This window comes from Danio rerio, chromosome 23, assembly GCF_052040795.2.
Source record: "Danio rerio strain M-AB ecotype USA chromosome 23, GRCz13ab, whole genome shotgun sequence".
Classification (NCBI taxonomy): Eukaryota; Metazoa; Chordata; class Actinopteri; order Cypriniformes; family Danionidae; genus Danio; species Danio rerio.
The window spans coordinates 9950427-9969949 of record NC_141043.1 but is presented as its reverse complement, the minus strand read 5'-3'; the positions used below and the strand labels follow the sequence as shown (position 1 = coordinate 9969949).

Genomic DNA, 19523 nt, shown 5'->3' with positions numbered 1-19523 from the left:
TCGAGAGATATTCCTGGCTCTTTGTATGTCACAATCAAGATATATCCACTCCGGTCTGAGTTTTTGTCCCTGTTGATAAGTAGTCTGTTACTGTAGTCTGTCATTCCACAGATTCCTGCCGCGTTCGGTGTGAGCAAACAGCAATATGATCCACCTGGAAGGTGTCAGTCGTGTCAGTTTGAAGGAAAAAAAAAACTCCTATATGAGACTTATCAAAACCCAGAGGGCTAATACAGATAGCAACAAGAAACAGATGCTGACGTTGCGTCTAGAGAGGAGGGAGAACTTCCATAAGCTACATGGATCTTTGTTGAATCTTTGTGCTTTGTGATTTCCTTTATATAGTTTTTTTTTTTGATGTGCATGTAACTGATATTGTGGAAATCTACTGATATGAATGTGATGGGAGTTATAGGAGACCAGATGTTTTCCTTTGAGACTGTCACACCAATGTTTTTTAGCATGTGACACGCTCTCTTGAACTGCTCGAAAGAATCAGTTTGCAATTACATTAACCATCAGGAAATAATGAACATTTTTATAAAACAGTTCTTTTTCAGTTTTGGTTCTTGAATCTGATTATATCTGGCTTATATCCATGCAAAATTCTGCCAGTAACAGCACTTGTCCAGCCTTTTAACCCTTCACCCTTGTGTATTACTCCACCCACGTACAGTGACAAGCAGGGGACGGTCTACAGTTTGACAAATATTGCTACTGTTGGTCAACATAATGCACTTTTGAGTTTTTTAGGTTATATTGTAGTTGTTTAGATTGCAGCTATGCAGTTTATTTATAAGGATAGTACCTATTTGCAATATTTATAATAACTGAGAAACAGCACATCTGCGGCCATTACAAGATGTCCTTGCTGGTGCCCGCAGCTTGATGACGTAGGTGATCATCAACTATGTAGTGTACCTTGTACCAACCATGCTAATGTGACGGTTAGGTTTTGGGTTGGAGGAGGTGTAGGCGATCGTCAACTACGTAGTGGACCTGGTCATCTACATCATCAGGCTGCACATTCACAGCAAGGACTGTCTCGCCCATTATCTTTGAGAAAAGACAGTTGACAATGTCCATCCACAAGATGGTAACAAATACGCGTAATAAGCCATAAGAGAAAAACAGCGAAATTTTAAACTACAGCAGATTAAATTATTATTAAACAGGTGAAAGTCGATCTCTCTCTTTTGTATTTTGAAGTGCTGTATTTATACTAAAGTAATATTGTGATCTCCCGGTTGCAACAGAGCAGGATTGGGAGATATCTCTGTAGACTGATGGCATTTCATGCTGTTCAGGCTTGTAATCTTAAAATGTGAGCAAAATGACCTGTTTTGTCATAGACATTATGCTAGAGAATCATTCAATTTCTAGCTCTAAAGTGACGTTGGTGAAGTAGCAATGGTTCTTGCTGCTCTGACATTAGCTGCAAATCTGAATTAATGGCGGAAGAAAGTAGTTCCTCTTACAAAAGGGTTTTGAGACTCTCCGTGTTTGATTTTCTTTTTTATATACACAATTATCGAACTGTTGTATGAACGCAATATCACATTTGTAGCAGTGTGATGTGGCTGTATATTGTCACTGGTGGGACACACACCTCCCACCAGAGCCAATATACAGCCACATCGCACTGCTACGAGTGTGATATTGCTCATATAAAAAGCGGTAAAAGCTATATTTTATTGTTAACAGTGAAGACAAAAAAATGTCATGCTACATTGTTTGTTAAATCAGCTTAAAAAGAATCTTTAAGGGATATCTTACCTAAAAATGGAAAATTACATTGTCTGCTGCATCAAAGACTATCAAGAAAAATATGTTCCTTAATCACTATACACATGGAAAGTGCAAATGTGAGATTAATGCGTTATTGGATATATTAAACATCACAGTATGCACACATTTGCACATTAATAAGTAACATTTTTAAAGCTTAGGTTGTCAATTTATATATTATTTTTTATTTTGGTAACATTTAGCTTAATTACTAATTCTAACAATTGACTAGTGGCTTAGTATCTGCCTATAATTAAGATATTAGCTGTTTGTTTACTCGGTTCTGTATCCCTAATTCTACCTATCCAACTACTTTAATAAGTACTTTTTAAAACAGCTATTTTAAATTTTTTTTAAAGTAAAAGTCATAGTTAATGGTTTATTAATTGTACCTTTAAATAAAGTGTGACCTTTATGTTATTAATTTATTTATTATTCTTATTATTATTTTATTTACATTTGTTTATTTGTTTCATTTATTTTTTCTCTTTTTTCATGTGCATAAGTTCAGATTTTTTATTTTTATGGTGATGAGTATGTTATTTTTATTGCTCTAAAGTGAAATAATATATATATATATATATATATATATATATATATATATATATATATATATATATATATATATATATATATATATATATATATATATATATATATGCAGTTGAATTCAGAATTAGCCCCCCCCCATTAATTTTTCCCCCAATTTCTGTTTAACAGAGAGCAGATTTTTTCAACACATTTCTACATATAATAGCTTTAATAACTCATCTCTAATAACTGATATATTTTATCTTTGCCATGATGACAGCAAATAATATCTAAATTTCTAAATATTTTTCAAGACACTTCTATACGACTTAAAGTGACATTTAAAGGCTTAACTAGATTAGTTAGGTTAACTAGGCAGGATAGGGTAAATAGGCAAGTTATTGTATATCAATGGTTTGTTCTGTAGACTATCGAGACAAAAAATTAGGTTTAAGGGGCTAATAATTTAAACCTTAAAATGGTCTAAAATGGTAATAATTGGACCTTTTATTGTAGCCGAAATAAAACAAATAAGACTTTCTCCAGAAGAAAAAATATTATCAGACATACTGTAAAAATTTTCTTGCTCTGTTAAACATCACTTGGGAAATACTTAAAAAAGAAAAAAAAATCAATGGGCGGCTAATAACTCTGAATTCAACTGTACACAGAAGGCTGAGAAGAAAAATGCTAATTTTATTTAAAAATTCAGATGGTGTTCAAAGATTTTTGCATCTGATTTCTTTATTTGTTAAACAAATAATAGTTTTTTTATATAACATTTTTAAAGCATTAAAATGATTAAGAGGCCAGTGAAAACAGGTCAAGGGATTCCTGTTGATATTAAATGCTGTATATATTGCATCCAAAAGAATGTTTTCGACATTGGTAATAATAAAATGAACGATTTAAAAAAATTTCTAACAACTTCAGATTTTTCAGCAACAATGTTTACATGATGAATGGCAAAGAGTGGATGGGTTTAATTGACAAGGCTAAATGAGGGTGACCCAGAGATTGAGTCAGACGTTGAAGAGATCAGAGGTCAATCTGTGAAGCGTGCTCCATCTAAGCTTCCCACATGCACCTGTTTGCCCTGCAGGTACCAAGAATTCAACTGATGTCAGTTTGCAGTTGATTTATGGGAAAATTCAGGTAGAGATGTAACTTTTTCCATGCTGTAAGCTGAAGCCCCTAGCAGAAGACGTTGAAGCATGTGTGTGTAAAGGTCTTAGAGGAGATTTAGAGGGCAGTCGAGGGTTAATAGACTCGGGATGTGACTAGGTTATATGGTTGGCTGTAGCTCATTTAAAGCAAGGCTCTGGAACGCTTGCTCTGACTTGTGGACGGGTGCTAATGAAGGATTCAATTGCAGCTCAAGCTTGACCATCCAAACAGATTCAAGGAAACTAAAGTGCATGGTTGAGTGGAAGTCTGTGTCCTTCCAGTTGTGTATGTGTGCTGCTGCATTTTGTGTATTCATATACAGGACTGCATAAAAAAAGATAAAAGTTTCTATCAAAACACTCTTTGTTGAAAAAAACATTCTAGAAGCTGTTTCAATGAAAAAAATGAAATTCATGAAAGAGTAAATTTACATGTAATATATATATTTTTTCAAGATGTATATTATGGGTTATGTAGGTTGGTTTACACTAAGGGTGCTTTCACACCTAGATGTTTGTTTCAGAACCTAGTGCGTTTGCCCCCTTAGCGCGGTTCAGTTGGGAATATGTGAAACCAGCAATCGTGCTCTGATTAGTGTCAGTAAAGGAGGTGGTCTCGGCTCGATTGAAATTAACTCTGGAGCAGTTCGGTTGTAGTAGCAATAAGATGCAACAAACTAACAAACCAGTTTATATGACTGTATTGTGGATATTTAATAGCCATATGCAGTTGAAATCAGAATTATTTGCCCCCTGAATTATTCGCCCCCCTGTTTATTTTTCCCCAATTTCTGTTTAACGGAGAGCAGATTTTTTTTAACACATTTCTACACATAATAGTTTTACTAACTCATTTCTAATAACTGATTTATTTTTTCTTTGCCATGATGACAGTAAATAATATTTGAGTAGATATTTTTCAATACACTTCTATACAGCTTAAAGTGACATTTAAAGGCTTAACCATCAAAACAATCTATAGACTACCAAAACTAAAAGCTTTAAGGGGCTAATAATTTTGACCTTTTGAGTGAAAAACTGCTTTTATTCTAGCCAAATAAAAAAAATAAGACTTTCTCCAGAAGAAAAAATATTATCAGACATATTGTGAAAATTTCCTTGCTCTGTTAGACATCACTTGAGAAATATTCAAAAAAGAAAAAAAAATTAAAAGGGGGCTAAAAGTTCAGACTTTAACTGTATATGGCTATATGAAAAAAATAATAAGTGGAGATTTCATTCTTACTGGTAAAAGTGCGTTTTATGTTGAATACGAAAGTAAAAAGCATTCAGTCTAACTGAACTATTAAAAATATACACACTACCAGTCAAAAGTTTTTTGTTTTTTTTAAAGAAAATTATTCTGTTTATCAAGGCAGCATTTATTAAATCTAATAAAATGTTAAATATTTGTTGAAATATTAAATAACTGCTTTCTTATTGTATGTAGTTCCAAATGAAATTATTACTCCTTTCATTATTGCTTTAATTACTATTACATTATTTATGGTATTATTAATAATAATAATATTTATTATTATTATTGATTATTTTCTGTTTAATGAGGGATTTCTGAAACGATCATTTGACTCTGAAGACTGTAGTACTGAAGCTGAAAATCATCTTAAAAATCACTGGAATAAATTATTAAATTAAATTCTAAACTACTTTTGAACAGTTATTTTAGTGCAATAGCAATTTTACAATGTGTACTGTATTTGTAATGAAATAAATGCAGCCTTGATGAGCAGGAGAAGCTTATTTTAAAACATTTAAAAATCCTACTGACCAGTAGTGTTTAATTTATACACTAGTAGTGAATAATATCAGTAAATGTAACACAGGGAGTGACACAGACAGCTGAGTTAGGATCAATGTGCAGGTTTATTGGAGTCGTCAGGCAAGCAATGGTCAACACAGGTGCAAACAGATGTATAAAGGAAGTCCCAAATTGTAGTTAAAAGTATCAGGCGAGAGGTCAAAAGGCGGGCGGCAGACAGGGACAAAAAGGTTAACAAAGCTAAGGTCAAAAACACAGGAAACCAAGACAAGGATAACAAGTTGTAATGTCACTTTACAGATGAACTAGACTTGGCAATGGGAATGAGTGAGTGTGCTGCTTTAATAGTATGTGTAATCAGTCTTTGACAATCCTCAGGTGGTGCGAGTGTAATCAGTCAAGATGAGGAAGCATGTGTGTGTGTGAGCGAAGTGCATGTATAAATATGTAGTTCAGAAATGGCGGATTGTAGTCCATGGTTATTGTGAATGAGATCCAGCGATCTTAGGATTTACGAAAGCTGGTGATCATGGCATGAAGGTTTTGGATTATTTGACTTCTGATATATAATTGACATTTTTTTAAAACCCTTGACAATTGAAATGAGGCTGTGGATGAGAAATTCTGATTTATAATTGGTGATGACTATGTCTTTAGGTGTCACTATTTAAAATGAAAGTACACCTTTTCGTTAATAATGTCTCATTTCTTATTGTCATGAATTGAAATGACGTATGACAGCTATGAGAGTGGAATCCCAGAAAATAAACCAAACTCTGACCAATATGAGGAGAACTTACTTGCACGTGACTTGTTTTAACTATATTGGGCCATTTAGAAACTTTATGCACCAACAAAAAGCAACATTGTAACAATTTTAATCGCTGTTTCTGATAAAAACAATTGATCTGCAGATGTGAAAGCACCCTAAGACAAATGTTTGACGTGAATATTTGATTGTTATTAAGTCAGACCAAATTGACCTTTTTTTCAGAGCCACTGCTGTTATATAAATTACTACTTTACTAAATAAATTATATAATTATATAATAAATTTTACAAACAGACTGTTTTGAGAAAGAAGCCAGAACTAGTTGTCTGTATTTATTGCAGTGAATTTACACCTAGGGCTCTATCATACACCCGGCGCAATGTGGCGCAAGGCATAACGCAATGGTTGTTTGCTAGTTTCAGCTTGGCGCAAGAGTCGTTTTTACGTTTTGCGTCACGCTGTTTAAATAGCAAATGCATTTGCGCTCATATGTGCGCCTATAGACGTTCTGGTCTAAAAAGGAAGGCGCTCTGAGGTGCATTACTGGCGCTTTGCTATTTTGAGAAATTATTATAGATTAGACCAAAACAAAGCCGGTCTATTGTCCAGCGCAGAGCATGTTAGCTGTGCGCCTCGCTTACACACTGCTTAATACACACAAGATGTAGAGCAATACGCAAATATATTTACAAATGAAAAAGAATAAAAATATTAAGGATATATATAGGATATAGGCGAGGGAGTGGCGCAGTAGGTAGTGCTGTCGCCTCACATCAAGAAGGTCGCTGGGTCGCTGGTTCAAACCTTAGCTCAGTTGGTGTTTCTATGTGGAGTTTGCATGTTCTCCCTGCCTTCACGTGGGTTTCCTCCGGGTGCTCAGGTTTCCCCCCACAGTCCAAAGACATGCGGTACAGGTGAATTGGGTAGGCAAAATTGTCAATAGTGTGTGTGTGGATGTTTGCCAGAGATGGGTTGTGGCTGGAAGGGCATCCGCTGCGTAAAAACTTGCTGGATAAGATGGCGGTTCATTCCGCTGTGGCGACGCCGGATTAATAAAGGGACTAAGCCGACAAGAAAATAAATGAAATGAATGAATATATAGGATATAATAAGGATATATTTGGAATATAAATATTAAGGATTAAAAAATTACTAAACATATCATTTTCTAGCCTACATAAATTTAAAAACTGCCTTCATGCCTTCTTCATCTCGGGAGGCTTTTTCAGTTAATTCGTAACAATTTGCTTTTGTATAATGTTATCATTATAAGGAGACTAGCAGTACTATTTATTATATCCATATTTGTATTTGTTTTATTAAAAACTAATTTAGATTTGCCCACCTGTCAGGTTTTAGACCATATGGGGCACAGCATGTGTATTTGGTTTTTTGACCACACTTCCTTATTATTGTTCATTTATTCATTTGCTGGAAATTAGAACTGAATTTAGAAATAGTTTTGAAACAAATCTTTGCTCTTTAACAAAATTAATTATTTATAGGCTAATTGATGTCTGTGCGTACAAGGTTACACTATCCACGAGAGCGAAAGTGAAAGTAGATAATGAGACGCCTTATCTCTGATACTCGCACTGTAGATGCTTTGTTTCACTGTTTCTCTAAAGCGCTCAGTTTTTCCACTTACAATTTCCGTCATGTAAATAGCAAAGGCGCGACACAACTGGCTCTTAGAGGGAATGGGAGATGAGACTCTGATTGGTTTATTCTCAAAACACACCTTTAACTCATTAAGAAAATAAGCTCAGCCCTTTTAGACCATGCGCTACGGCACAAAGCGGATTTTTCCGTCCTCATATTAGCAAAAGTAGATTCTGACACGCCCTGAAAGCGTTTGCACCCTGCGCTTTGCACTTTGCACATGGACCGTCAAAATAGAGCCCCTAGAGTTTGTTTCGGAACCTGGTGCATTTACCCTCCTAGTGCAGTTCGATTGGGAATATGTGAAACCCGCAATAGGCATAAATCAGTCCATCACCACCTAAATGAGGTGGTCTCGGCTCGATTGAAACGAACTCTGGAGCAGTTTGGTTATAGTGAGAAAGCAATCCAACAAACTCACAAAGTATTAAAAAAATTACTACTTTACTAAATAAATGATATAATAATATAATACATTTTACAAACAGAATGTTTTGAGAAGGGAACCAGAACTAGTTGCCTGTTCTTTAGTATTTATTGTAGTGAGTACCAAAACCCGAACAGCTGTTAAACAAAAAATTTTTGTAACTTTACAATCTGCACCAAATCGGTATTGTAAATGTATAGATTGTAGAGTCTTTCGTTTGAGCTGGTATGCTTCTGTCTGTATTAATAAAAAACTCAGAGTGATGGTACAGCAACCATACATTTTTGTTTTTGGTCACTGAATAATTTGTTCAAGACATTTGTTCAAAAATGCTGATTGATACATTATAAAATCTCAGACTTGTTCAATCATTCGCTTAAACTGAGACTTAAGGTCACTGGTTTGAGTCTAGGCTGGGTCAGTTGGCGTTTCAGTATGGAGTTTGCATGTTCTCCCCGTGTTGGCGTGGGTTTCCTCCTGGTGATCCGGTTTCCCCCACAGTCCAAAGACATCCGCTATAAGTGAATTGAATACAGTAAATTGGCCGTATTGTATGAGTGTGTGTGAATAAGAGTGTATGGGTGTTTTCCAGAACTGGGTTGCAGCTGGAAGAGCGTCCTCTGCGTAAAACATATGCTGGAATATTTGGCCGTTTATTTTGCTGTGGCGACCTCTGAAATAAAGACTAATCCGAAGGAAAATGAATGATTCTCAGCAATTGTGAAGCTCTAGTTAGATGTTAGCAGCAGTAGTAGTAGCAGTTTGTACAGTAGTAGTAGTTTGTAAAAATTGTAATTCTCAACTATTCCTGAAATCTAAATATATATATTTTTAATTGTTATTTGGTTATCCTATTATATTCACATTTTACCATTCTTAGAAAACTATAAATGCTTTATTATCATAGTTTGAAGGTCATTAAATATGATTATCATTTAGGTCTTTCTTCACTTTTTTAGCATCTGCTATGTAGTTTTTTGATGCTACATGTGTAAATGTAGCCACCCATGTGCAGACCTCCGAGTCTCAGCTAATTCGATTAGCTTTTCAGATGTCGTTGGAAAATTTAGCAAGCGTGAAGAACTTAACCCTTTCAAACTCTGAGTTTTAAAGCCTCTGCATCATCCCAATTCACTGTTTTCCTGGAAGCAGCAAGGTCAATGAGGAGGGTAGACACTTGAATAAAAACACTTTCAGCTCTTGTGTGGCTCATTTGATGCACATAGACAATAAGCACTTTAGGATTTGCATATTCTGGCGCCTCAAGATAGAGTGATTCGCATGAAACGAAGTGTCAAGAAGTGACATTTCTATACAAGACTCACATTGAAGCTCTGTTCTACAGTTTAAAATGCATTCACTCATTCTTTTATTTATTAAATTCTTTAAAAGTTGTCATATTAATATATAAATTTATTATTTATATAACTTTAATGCAGTTATTTCAAGGTCCTTTACACTATAATATGTCCTGATTTAGAGTTTAGACCATTTAATGTATGGCAAACATATAATTAACATGTATAGTTGAAACCAGAAGTTTACATACATAAAAACAAATAAAAAGGCACATAACCATTTAAAAAAGTCAGATGTTATTGTTAATGTCTTGTTCTCTTTTAGGTAAGTTAAGATTATCAAATTTGTCTCTGTTATGCTTAATAGCAGAATTATAAGAGAGATATTTTTTGAGAAATTGTTATAACTTTTCTTGAAATTCAAGTTTACATACAATAAGATCATTATGCAACCCAAGCTCATTCTGGAAACGTAGCCCTGCGGACGTTTCTGGAGACCGCGATTTACGTGGCCGGAGGTACGTAAGGCCGCGTTTAGTTTTTTTCGAGCCGACGGCTCGCCTCCGAGTAGAGGGCTTTCCCAATGCAACCAGTTTGTCCGCTTAGCTCACAGCGTTGCGTCGGCAGAGGCCCCGGAGAAGGAGGAGGAGCCGGCCGCGGGGACAAAGACCGGGATCGAGTCCGGGAAACAGCGGTTCCGGAAATCAGGTAAGACGAAAAACGTAATCCGAAAAATAAGGGCGAGAACGCAGCGGGATCCGAAAACGCGGTCGAAATCGAATGCCAGGGCTTTTGCTTTTTTTTTTTCTGGACGGCTTTTGCGACCGTTGCTCGGGTTTAGGGAAGGAGGAGGAGGAAGAGGAGGGCAGCCGAGTCGGCCGATCCGGCGGCTTTTCGCACAAGAACGGCGCGAACGGCGCGCGCTCCCGAGAGGCGCCCGAGACGCGAAAAAGCGCGCACATCGGCCTCTCGTGGCTCCGTGAAAACAAAAAACGCTCGAAAGGTACCTCCCGGGACGTAAATCGCGGTCCGCAGAAACGTCCGCGGGGCTACGTTTCCACAATGAGGCAGGGTTGTCATTATGCCTCTAAAAAAGTTCAGATGATGGTGCCAAGGTTTTGGAAGTTTCTGATTGGCTAATTGACAACATTTGAGTTAATTGGAGGCACAACTGTACAATAGTATTTAGGGAAAACCTCAAACACACTGCTTCCTTGTGTGACAACATGGGAAAATCAACAAGCCAGAATCAACAAAAAAAAAAGCCAGATAACAATTTGCTAAGTTACACTGGGAACAAGAATAATTTATGGAGACGTCCTGTGGTCTGATAGAACTAAGATTGAACTGTTTGACCATAATGACTAGTGTTACATTTGGAGTACAAAGGGAATAGCTTACAAGCCTAGAAACACCATCCCAACTGTGAAGTATGGAGGCGGCAACATCATGTTGTGGGGTTGTTTTGCTACAGGATGGAGTGGTCCACTTCATAGCATAGATGGCTTCATGAAGAAATTACGTTATGTAGAAATACTGAAGCAACATCTCACGACATCAGCCAGGAAATTAAAACTTGGCCACAAATGAGTCTTCCAAACAGATCATGACCCTAAGCATTCTGCCAAAATAGTTAACAAGTGCTTTAAGGACAACAGAGTGAATGTTTTGGAGTGGCCATCACAAAGCCCTGAACTCAATCCTATAGAAAATGTGTGGGCAGAATTGAAAAAGCTTGACAAGTTTGAATTAATTACACCAGTTCTGTCAGAAGGAATGGGCCATAATTCCTTCAAACTATTGTGAAAAGCTTGTGGAAGGATACCCAAAACATTTGACCAAAGTTATACAGTTTAAAAGCAAAGCTTAAAAAATACCAAGGAAATGAATGTACTTTTGACTGTCTTGAAATTAATAAAAAAGATTTTTTCATTATTCTGGCATTGAGCAAATGTAAATCATTAAGGTAATCCTAACGGACCTAAAATAGTAAACGTTTAGTATGATTTACCATCAGAAATTAAAAAAAAAAATGGTTGTTCCTTTTTTTAGTGTATGTAAACTTCTGGTTTCAACCGTATATGTAGTGTAAAAATACTTCAGTACACATTTAATGATATTTTTAGTACCTGACAAAATCTGCTTTACCTGAAAATTGTTTAAAAGCATGTGAATAAGTAGAAATGTGATGTTTAGAGCTTCAGAAAAGTTGGTCAAAGTGTCATCAAGAACACAATTAATGGTAACACTTTACAATAAGGTTCATTAGTTAATGCATTTACTAAGATGAACTAATCATGAACAACACATGTACAGGATTTACTAATCATAATTAAACATTTACTAATGCATTATTAACATCCAAGTCCATGCTTGTTAACATTAGTTAATGCACCATGAGTTAACATGAACTAACAATGAACTACTGTATTTTCATTAACTAACGTTAACTAACATGAACAAATACAGTGGTAAATGTATTGTTCATTGTTTGTTCATGTTAGTAAATGCATTAATTAACATTAACTAATGAACCTTATTGTAAAGTGTGACCCAATTAATCTTAGTTTATTTTGTGCAACTGTTTTAAGGTACAAACATTTGTGACTGTTTTGGTCGTTTAACCTGTGACTTGTCTCTAATGTCTGTGTATCTCAGGCTTCAGTGTGACTGCCAGCACAACACTTGTGGCACGTCATGTGATCGCTGTTGCCCCGGCTTCAACCAGTTCCCATGGAAACCAGCCACGACTTACAGTGCCAATGAATGTGAACGTGAGTTTGTCTTTTCCTCTCCAGCAAAGCAAGCAGAACAATGTTTTCATACCTGCTGGTGCCTCCTTGACGCACTATTCACAAAACATGATTTCTGTCTTGTGGCAGATTCTTTTTTCTTTCCTCTCTTTTTTATGAATGTACAAAAATGTTTTTCTTCATTTATGTCTTGTTTCTTGGTCAAATATCTAAGAATTCGTAAATCAGGAAGCATTTTTTAGACAAATTTTAAAAAATGTCTTGTTTGTAGTAATAAAAACTTAAAATCAATTGAGTTTTTCCTTGAAACAAACCAATTAATCTGACAATTTCAAAGCGAAAACAAGATTATTTTTCTTACCCCACTGGCAGATAATCTTGCTTGTTTTAAACTCTTCTTAAGCATAAAAATGCCATAACATTTTTGCAGATATTTAAGAAACAAGCCGAGTAAACATTCTTGTTTATCTAAAAAACAATGCTGAAGTCAGATATTCTGCTTGGCGTTACGTTGCAGAACGTCTGTCTTTGTTTTGGTCATTTAACCCGCCCAATGCCAGTTTAGCCAATTAAATTTCAGCACCCGGGTTGCCTTGGTGGAAAACAATGTATTTTATTCATTCAGTCAGGAAGGCACTCAAAGTGTGCACCAAAACGCAATCTCCGGTGGACAGAAACAGCCTCCAAAATGAGACGCTCCACATGAGGTGGTTATTATTTAGAAAATAATATAAATATTATGAATGTAAACATCAGGTGAGCAGTTTACATTGTAACCCCATGTGCTAAAAACATGCTATATGATGAGATATGCAGTGATAAGCAATTTAGCTTTTTGCACCAGACGAAAAACGACAGAAATTTAAATATAGAAAGCACAGAATAGTGCACTTACTGCACTCCAACAAAATGGTAAGTTTTATAATCTATTTATTACATATTAAACCTCTTTAACATTATTAAATGTACTTGCTGAATCACTGATATGTGTTAGTCATAGTTCTAAAGTTAAATTTCAAACTGCTTATTTTATTTTCTAGATCTGAGATAAACTATCTGCTGCTGCTTTCAGTAGTATAGCAATAAATGTAATGTAAAATGACATTCAAACTCACATTATTAGCATTTAACACTGAATAAAGCACATGAGGTTTACCTAAGATGATCATTGTCAGGTTTCTGTTGTTCAGCTGCAAAGAAATGTAAATTTCAGTAGTCGGTTAGAACAAAAACTCCTTTTAATTTGGAAAATACCTTCTATCGTGTGCCGTTGCTTTTATTTAGAATACAACTTAAGTCACCCTTCATGTTCGACAGGCTCACTCCTGTTTATGTGGTCAATTTGGCAACCTGCGCTTGCATGTGCTTTGAAGCAGGAGTGCAATACCTAGTTCAACCACTGAGTGTCTAGAACAAGGCAAACGCTAACAAAACCATTTTTACACTGCAGCTCTTTTTTTCTGAGCCAATAAAGGATTAAATACTGGCCCCTTTCACACATACAGACCTTTCCGGAAAATTGCTGTCAATTTTCCGGAAAGGTTGTATGTGTGAACAGGCCCTTTTTGAAAATACTGGTAAATTCGTTCTGGCTATTTTCCGGAAAAAGAAGTTGTAACATTACAGGTAATATGCTGGAATGCTGCGCTGTGTGAATGCAGAAGGAAGATTGCCGGAAAGAGCGCGTGCACGTCTAGAACATGCTGACGTGAGACGTCTGCTTTAGCCAATCAGAATAGTCAGACGCGTTCACGCCCGCGCGGTTTATGAGAATAAAAGCCTTTGATTATTTTTCCAGACACATTTAGCAGCTACAAATTAGTCAGATCACGTTTATATGTTCATTTCAATGCCAACCATGTAAATAAATATCGATAAGATGCTTATGATAAGCCGTTGTTTGTTTACCTTCAAGCTTTGTGTGTCCCTGAAACAGCCTGGGAGCGCCAGCACACACACACATATCATGTACATCTTGACATGCGAAAGTGTTTCTCTATATGTTTTCATCGAAGTTGTTCACATTACAGAACCATCCACAGAGTTTGTGATGTTGTCAAATGTTAACAAATACAAGCGTAGCTGTTTAGAGGTCATTTCTGGTTAATGATGTCAGAATTTACCGGTATTTTGAAATGGATGTGTGAATGCTCTTTTCCGGAAAAATTCCGTAACGTCCCCGCCTGTGTGAACAGCACTTTTTTGAATTTACTGGTAAAGTCGTTCCAGAAATTTTCCATATATTTATCGGTGTCACTGTGTGAAAGGGGCTACTGACTGCCAGTCAGAATACATTGAAATATAGAGGGTTCAAGCAATTTAAAGCTACAGACGGCAGCATTGCGGAAACACTCACTGCTTGAAAGATAGTAACTATCTAGAAAACACTTGGTTTGACCATGGGAAAGAATGAAAAAATCATTGTCTATGATAAATTGACACTAATAATAGTACACATCTTAAAGTACAACGATGTGTGCATCAAGTACGACAGTTTCTATAACTCTGGAGAGTCATGCAAAACTATAAATAAGACTAAACAAGAAAGTTAAAGTAATGCAAAATGCACACCATTATTGACAACTAGAAAGCAAAAAGCTTAATCCTGGTCATTTTAGGAGATTTAAAAACCCCAACACATTTTTTTTTTGTTGTCCCAACCAGGGGACATGTCTGAGAAAAAGAATGAATGGTTACCCTGTCTTAACTTGATTTAGGAGAAAGTGGATCTTTAATTTTTCAAAAAATAATGAAACTCATTAAACTTTCTACTTTTTAAAGAGGCATTCCTAGTTTTCCATGTAAATAATAATAATAAAACAAGTAATTGTTAAATAATAATCAAAAGTAATTAGTTAATATGAAGTAAAATAAACGAATACCTCCACTAACGTGTATGCATATTTTAGCCAGAACTGACGTCACACATTTTCCTGTGGGAGAACATTTTGCTTAATGTCCCTGGTTGAATGAGGATGTTTGTTAGTTCATTTTAGGATCAGCACAGAATCTCTGCTTTAGTAAGACATCAGAGCTTGTGTGAATAGGAGAGGCTGGTGGTCTGTGTGAACGGCCCTCAGTGCGCTGTGAGCTCATGCAGACGCTAATCCAGTCTGGCTTCTCTCACATACTGTAAAACAGTCCCACAATCCATTAAAGCAGATCTCAGTCTCACTCTTTGGGTGTCTATGTGTGTATTGGGAGCTGTTTCAGTCTGGAAAGCGTTTCCGCTGAGCATATAGTTAGATTTCCGCTGTTTCTCACCTAATCTAATCTCTCGAGTTGCCGAATATAAAACCGCCCTTTTGTGCGAGGGACTGGCGTGAGGTTTATTGCACATCTGTGAGCAGAGCTGGCTTGAGGAAAACCAGAGAGAGTCTGTCTATCTGACAGGACTGTTTCATCTAATGCCGGGATACTGTGTCCTCCTCACCCTGCCATCAGTGCACTGGACCCTTAACAAAACACAGCCCCTCCACACTGCATGTCCTGTCAAAGCGTGAGAAGAAAAACACTCACTCATAGTCAGACACAACTTTTTAATGCCTGCTGGTGCGTGCCGTATGGAGTGATTAATGAGATTTTGCTAATCACAGATGGTTTAAATGCTAGCTTTTTATTTGTGAAAAGCAGGGATGTATATAAATGAATATATTTATAGCCAAAACCAGTCATTTTTAAGCCTCTGGAATGAAAACAGACACTAAAATATTAATTTTATGTCAGGGTTTCAGGAAGGATGAGGGAGCGAGGACTCAAATGCAACATAAGATGGTATTTATTAATAAAAATAAAACAGAAAGGACAACAAAAGCCACCCGAGGGGGAAAAACATAAAACAAACACTCAAACAATCTTGGATGGGCTGGCAGGACAAACAGGACTGGATCGCACAGGACATGGAAATAACGATGACGAACTGGCACAGGACTGAACACATGAGGGGATTATAAAGCAAAAGTAAATTGACACACAGGTGAACATGACAAACTAATAATGAGTTAACAAGGTGGGTGGGACTAGACAATAGACGGGAGAGCGTATGACACAGAGACAACACAAGCCATGCGCTCACATAAAACAGGACAAGAACATGCAGCCAATGAGAGAACTAATTAACCGCATGTTCAAGACAACACAAACACAACATTGAAGCACACGACAAAAGCACATGACCACAATGTAAACACATAGCCACGTGCTTTGACAACAGAAGCAAGACACAAGCATACGATGAATAAAAACACTCACCGTGCGCTCACACACGCAGCGTGCATGCTTCATCCCAGCGCCGACCAAAACCAACTAGACTGAGACGCTGGGAATGAAACACCACGCTGCAGACAGATGAAAACACAAACACGAGTACAAGAGCGTACACGCGGTGACACACACAATGACAGAAACAAGTGCTCGACCCAAGAAAACTTGAGCCGAGCACAACAGGACATGACTAGACATGACTAGTGTCCGGATTCTGCCACCAAAACAAGAATTTACATGACCAGAGTGGCAGAACCCTGACATTTTATGCACTCACCTTATGGATCATACTGTTAAGTGATGCATTGTGTGTATGCTTTACTAAAAAGATTGGTCTTTAATCTAGTTTTGAACTGATAAGAGTGTGCCTGAGCCTCTGACATTATCAGGAAGGCTACACAAGAGTTTAGGGGCCATAGATGTGAAGTCTCGACCTCCTTTAGTAGACTTTGCTAATCACAAATTAAATGTTTGCTTTTTATTTATAAAATAAGTAACAGAAAACATTAATGTATTTAACTAAATATATTTATAGCCATAACCATTCATTTTGAAAAAAAATTGAATGAAAACAGACATATAATTTTAGGGATAGTTTTTAGTTTTACTAAACTTCAGGCCATCTAAGATGTAGTAGGTAACTTTTTTTTTGTTTTAGTAAAAAGTTTTTTAGCTGAAATGTGGTCCTTGGTCATTCATAAAACGCAATTGTCAATTGTTATTAGTATTTTAAGTGTGAAAAAAACATATGATTAATACATGTCATTTGAATACAAAATATAAGGCAAGAAACTTACATTTCTTTATAACATTGCTTTTTCATTTAAAACATTTTTAAATAACAACATTTAAAACGCAAATTTATAACATCACTTTTACTCAATTTTCATGATTGAGAACATACACATAAACACAATCTTAATGTTTTATTTACGTTGTAGCATCACATTAAACACAACCTTCTCTTTTAACCTTTGCTGTTTTTATTGCTTGAAATCAAGATGGGAAATTTTACATGACGTCAAAATATTTATGAAGGCAGGTTTAAAATGATATATTTTTAATTAAATTTGAATTTTCAATTAATTATAGAACAAACAAATAAATGTTAGGCTTTTTTCACAGTAAGTGGCACCTTACATTTATATTTATTTATTTAATGTATTTTTATTATGTAAAACACACAAAGACACACACAAATATACTTTTTTTCCTAAAAATAACCCAAATAAATGAGTAAAATAAAGCATATATATATACAGTTGAAGTCAGAATTATTAGCCCCCCTGAATTATAAGTGCCTCTGTTTATTTTTTTCCACAATTTCTGTTTAATGGAGGGAAGATTGTTTCAGCACACTTCTAAACATAATAGTTTTAATAACTCATTTCTAATAACTGATTTGTTTTATCTTTGCCACGATGACAGTAAATAATAATTTACTTCATATTTTTCAAGACACTTCTATACAGCTTAAAGTGACATTTAAAGGCTTAACTAGGTTAATAAGGTTAACTAGGCAGGTTAGGGTGATTAGGCAAGTAATTCTACAACAATGGTTTGTTCTGTAGACTAACGAAAGAAAAATTAGCTTAAAGGGGCTAATAATTTTGTAAAAAACATTAAAACAAGGAAAACAGGGAATATGTTTTACAAACAAACGTAATAATTTATTAATCATCGTAAACTAAGAAAAGCATGAACATGGGAGATAAAATGAATACAGTAACAAAATTCTATTTAATGCTCCATAAAAAAACTTCGGTAACAAAAAACCAAAACTCAACAGAACCATTAAAAATGTGAAAATATTATTTGACATCAATTGTTGACCATATACATAAAAAACATTACTATATTAATCAATCAAATAAGTTTCATGGAAAAGCAAATGTAAATGTTCCAAATAAAATACCAGACTAGACACTGTGTGTGTATGTTGAATGCATTAGACATACATACAGATCTGCAGCTTATGTTACCATTGTGAAATTCTATTTATATTTGGTTTGTATCAGTTACGTCTAGAGCCAAGTTAACAGTTTTGTTGTAACAGAAACAACTGTTAGTAATATTTTGGTCTCTGGTAGGTCTTGTAAGATTAAATACAAATTATAAAAGTACGATTAAAAAGTTTAAAGACATTTTCTCATCTCTAACTTCCCTCCAAGCTAATCACTGTTCTCTTTCTTCTTCCCTTCTCTGCTGTCATTCACATTTGGACAGTCTGAACTCTTCAGGGGTTCTGACTGAAGTGTGTATGTCTTTTATTTCCTCCGCTTGGGTATTTTGTCTCTGTGCTGCCAGAAGAGTTATTAACCTCAGCATGATTTATTTTTTTAAGCTGATTATATGGTGTTCTCACTCCCTCTCTCTCTCTGTGTGTGTATGTGTGTGTGTGTGTGTGTGTGTGTGTGTGTATTGCAGCATGTAACTGCCACAGACACTCTTCAGAGTGCTACTACGACCCAGAGATCGATCAACGCAGATCCAGTCTGGACATGCAGGGAGAATACAATGGCGGTGGAGTGTGTGTCGAGTGCCAGGTGGGCTCAGGTGTACAAACATACAATTATGAAGCAATTGTAGTAATAAAGGCATTGGTTGTGGTTTACAACTTGCCAAGGCATCATTTCGGGCCAACAAACAGACTTCGTACAGGTGCTGGAAATTCTTGAAAATGTTTTCATTTTTAATTGAGTGTTTCTGAGGTTTGAAAAGTGCCTGAAATTGCTTGAAAATGAAGTTATGTTGCTTTCTCAATTTTTCTTTGAGTTATGATTTATGTTCTTCTGTACGATAAAGTGCAGAAAATGTTTGGTTTATGTGTTCATTTGCTTTCGCTCTTATACGAGAGATTATTTGTGTTGAACACTCTGGGCTCTCTTTTAAATATCTAGGCGCAAAGTCTGAAGCGCAGGGTGCAAAAGCATTAAGGGCGTATCCGAATCCACTTTTGCTGTTTTAAGGACGGAAAAATCCGCTTTGCGCCACTGTGCATGACCTAACAGGGTTGAGCTTATTCTCTTAATAACTTCTAGGTGTGTTTTGAAAATAAACCAATTAGAGTCTCATCTCCCATT

At 35.9% G+C, this 19523-nt stretch overlaps 1 protein-coding gene across 3 annotated transcripts in view; it reads left to right on the top strand.

Moving 5' to 3' along the window:
• lama5 (laminin, alpha 5) overlaps window positions 1-19523 on the top strand; it is a 201838-nt gene that overhangs the window by 66695 nt on the left and 115620 nt on the right. For all 3 annotated transcript variants that reach the window (XM_087305121.1, NM_001039171.2, NM_001442039.1), the window contains 2 exon segments: window positions 12083-12198; window positions 18868-18986. In XM_087305121.1, coding sequence (XP_087161247.1) covers window positions 12083-12198; window positions 18868-18986 — 235 coding nt within the window.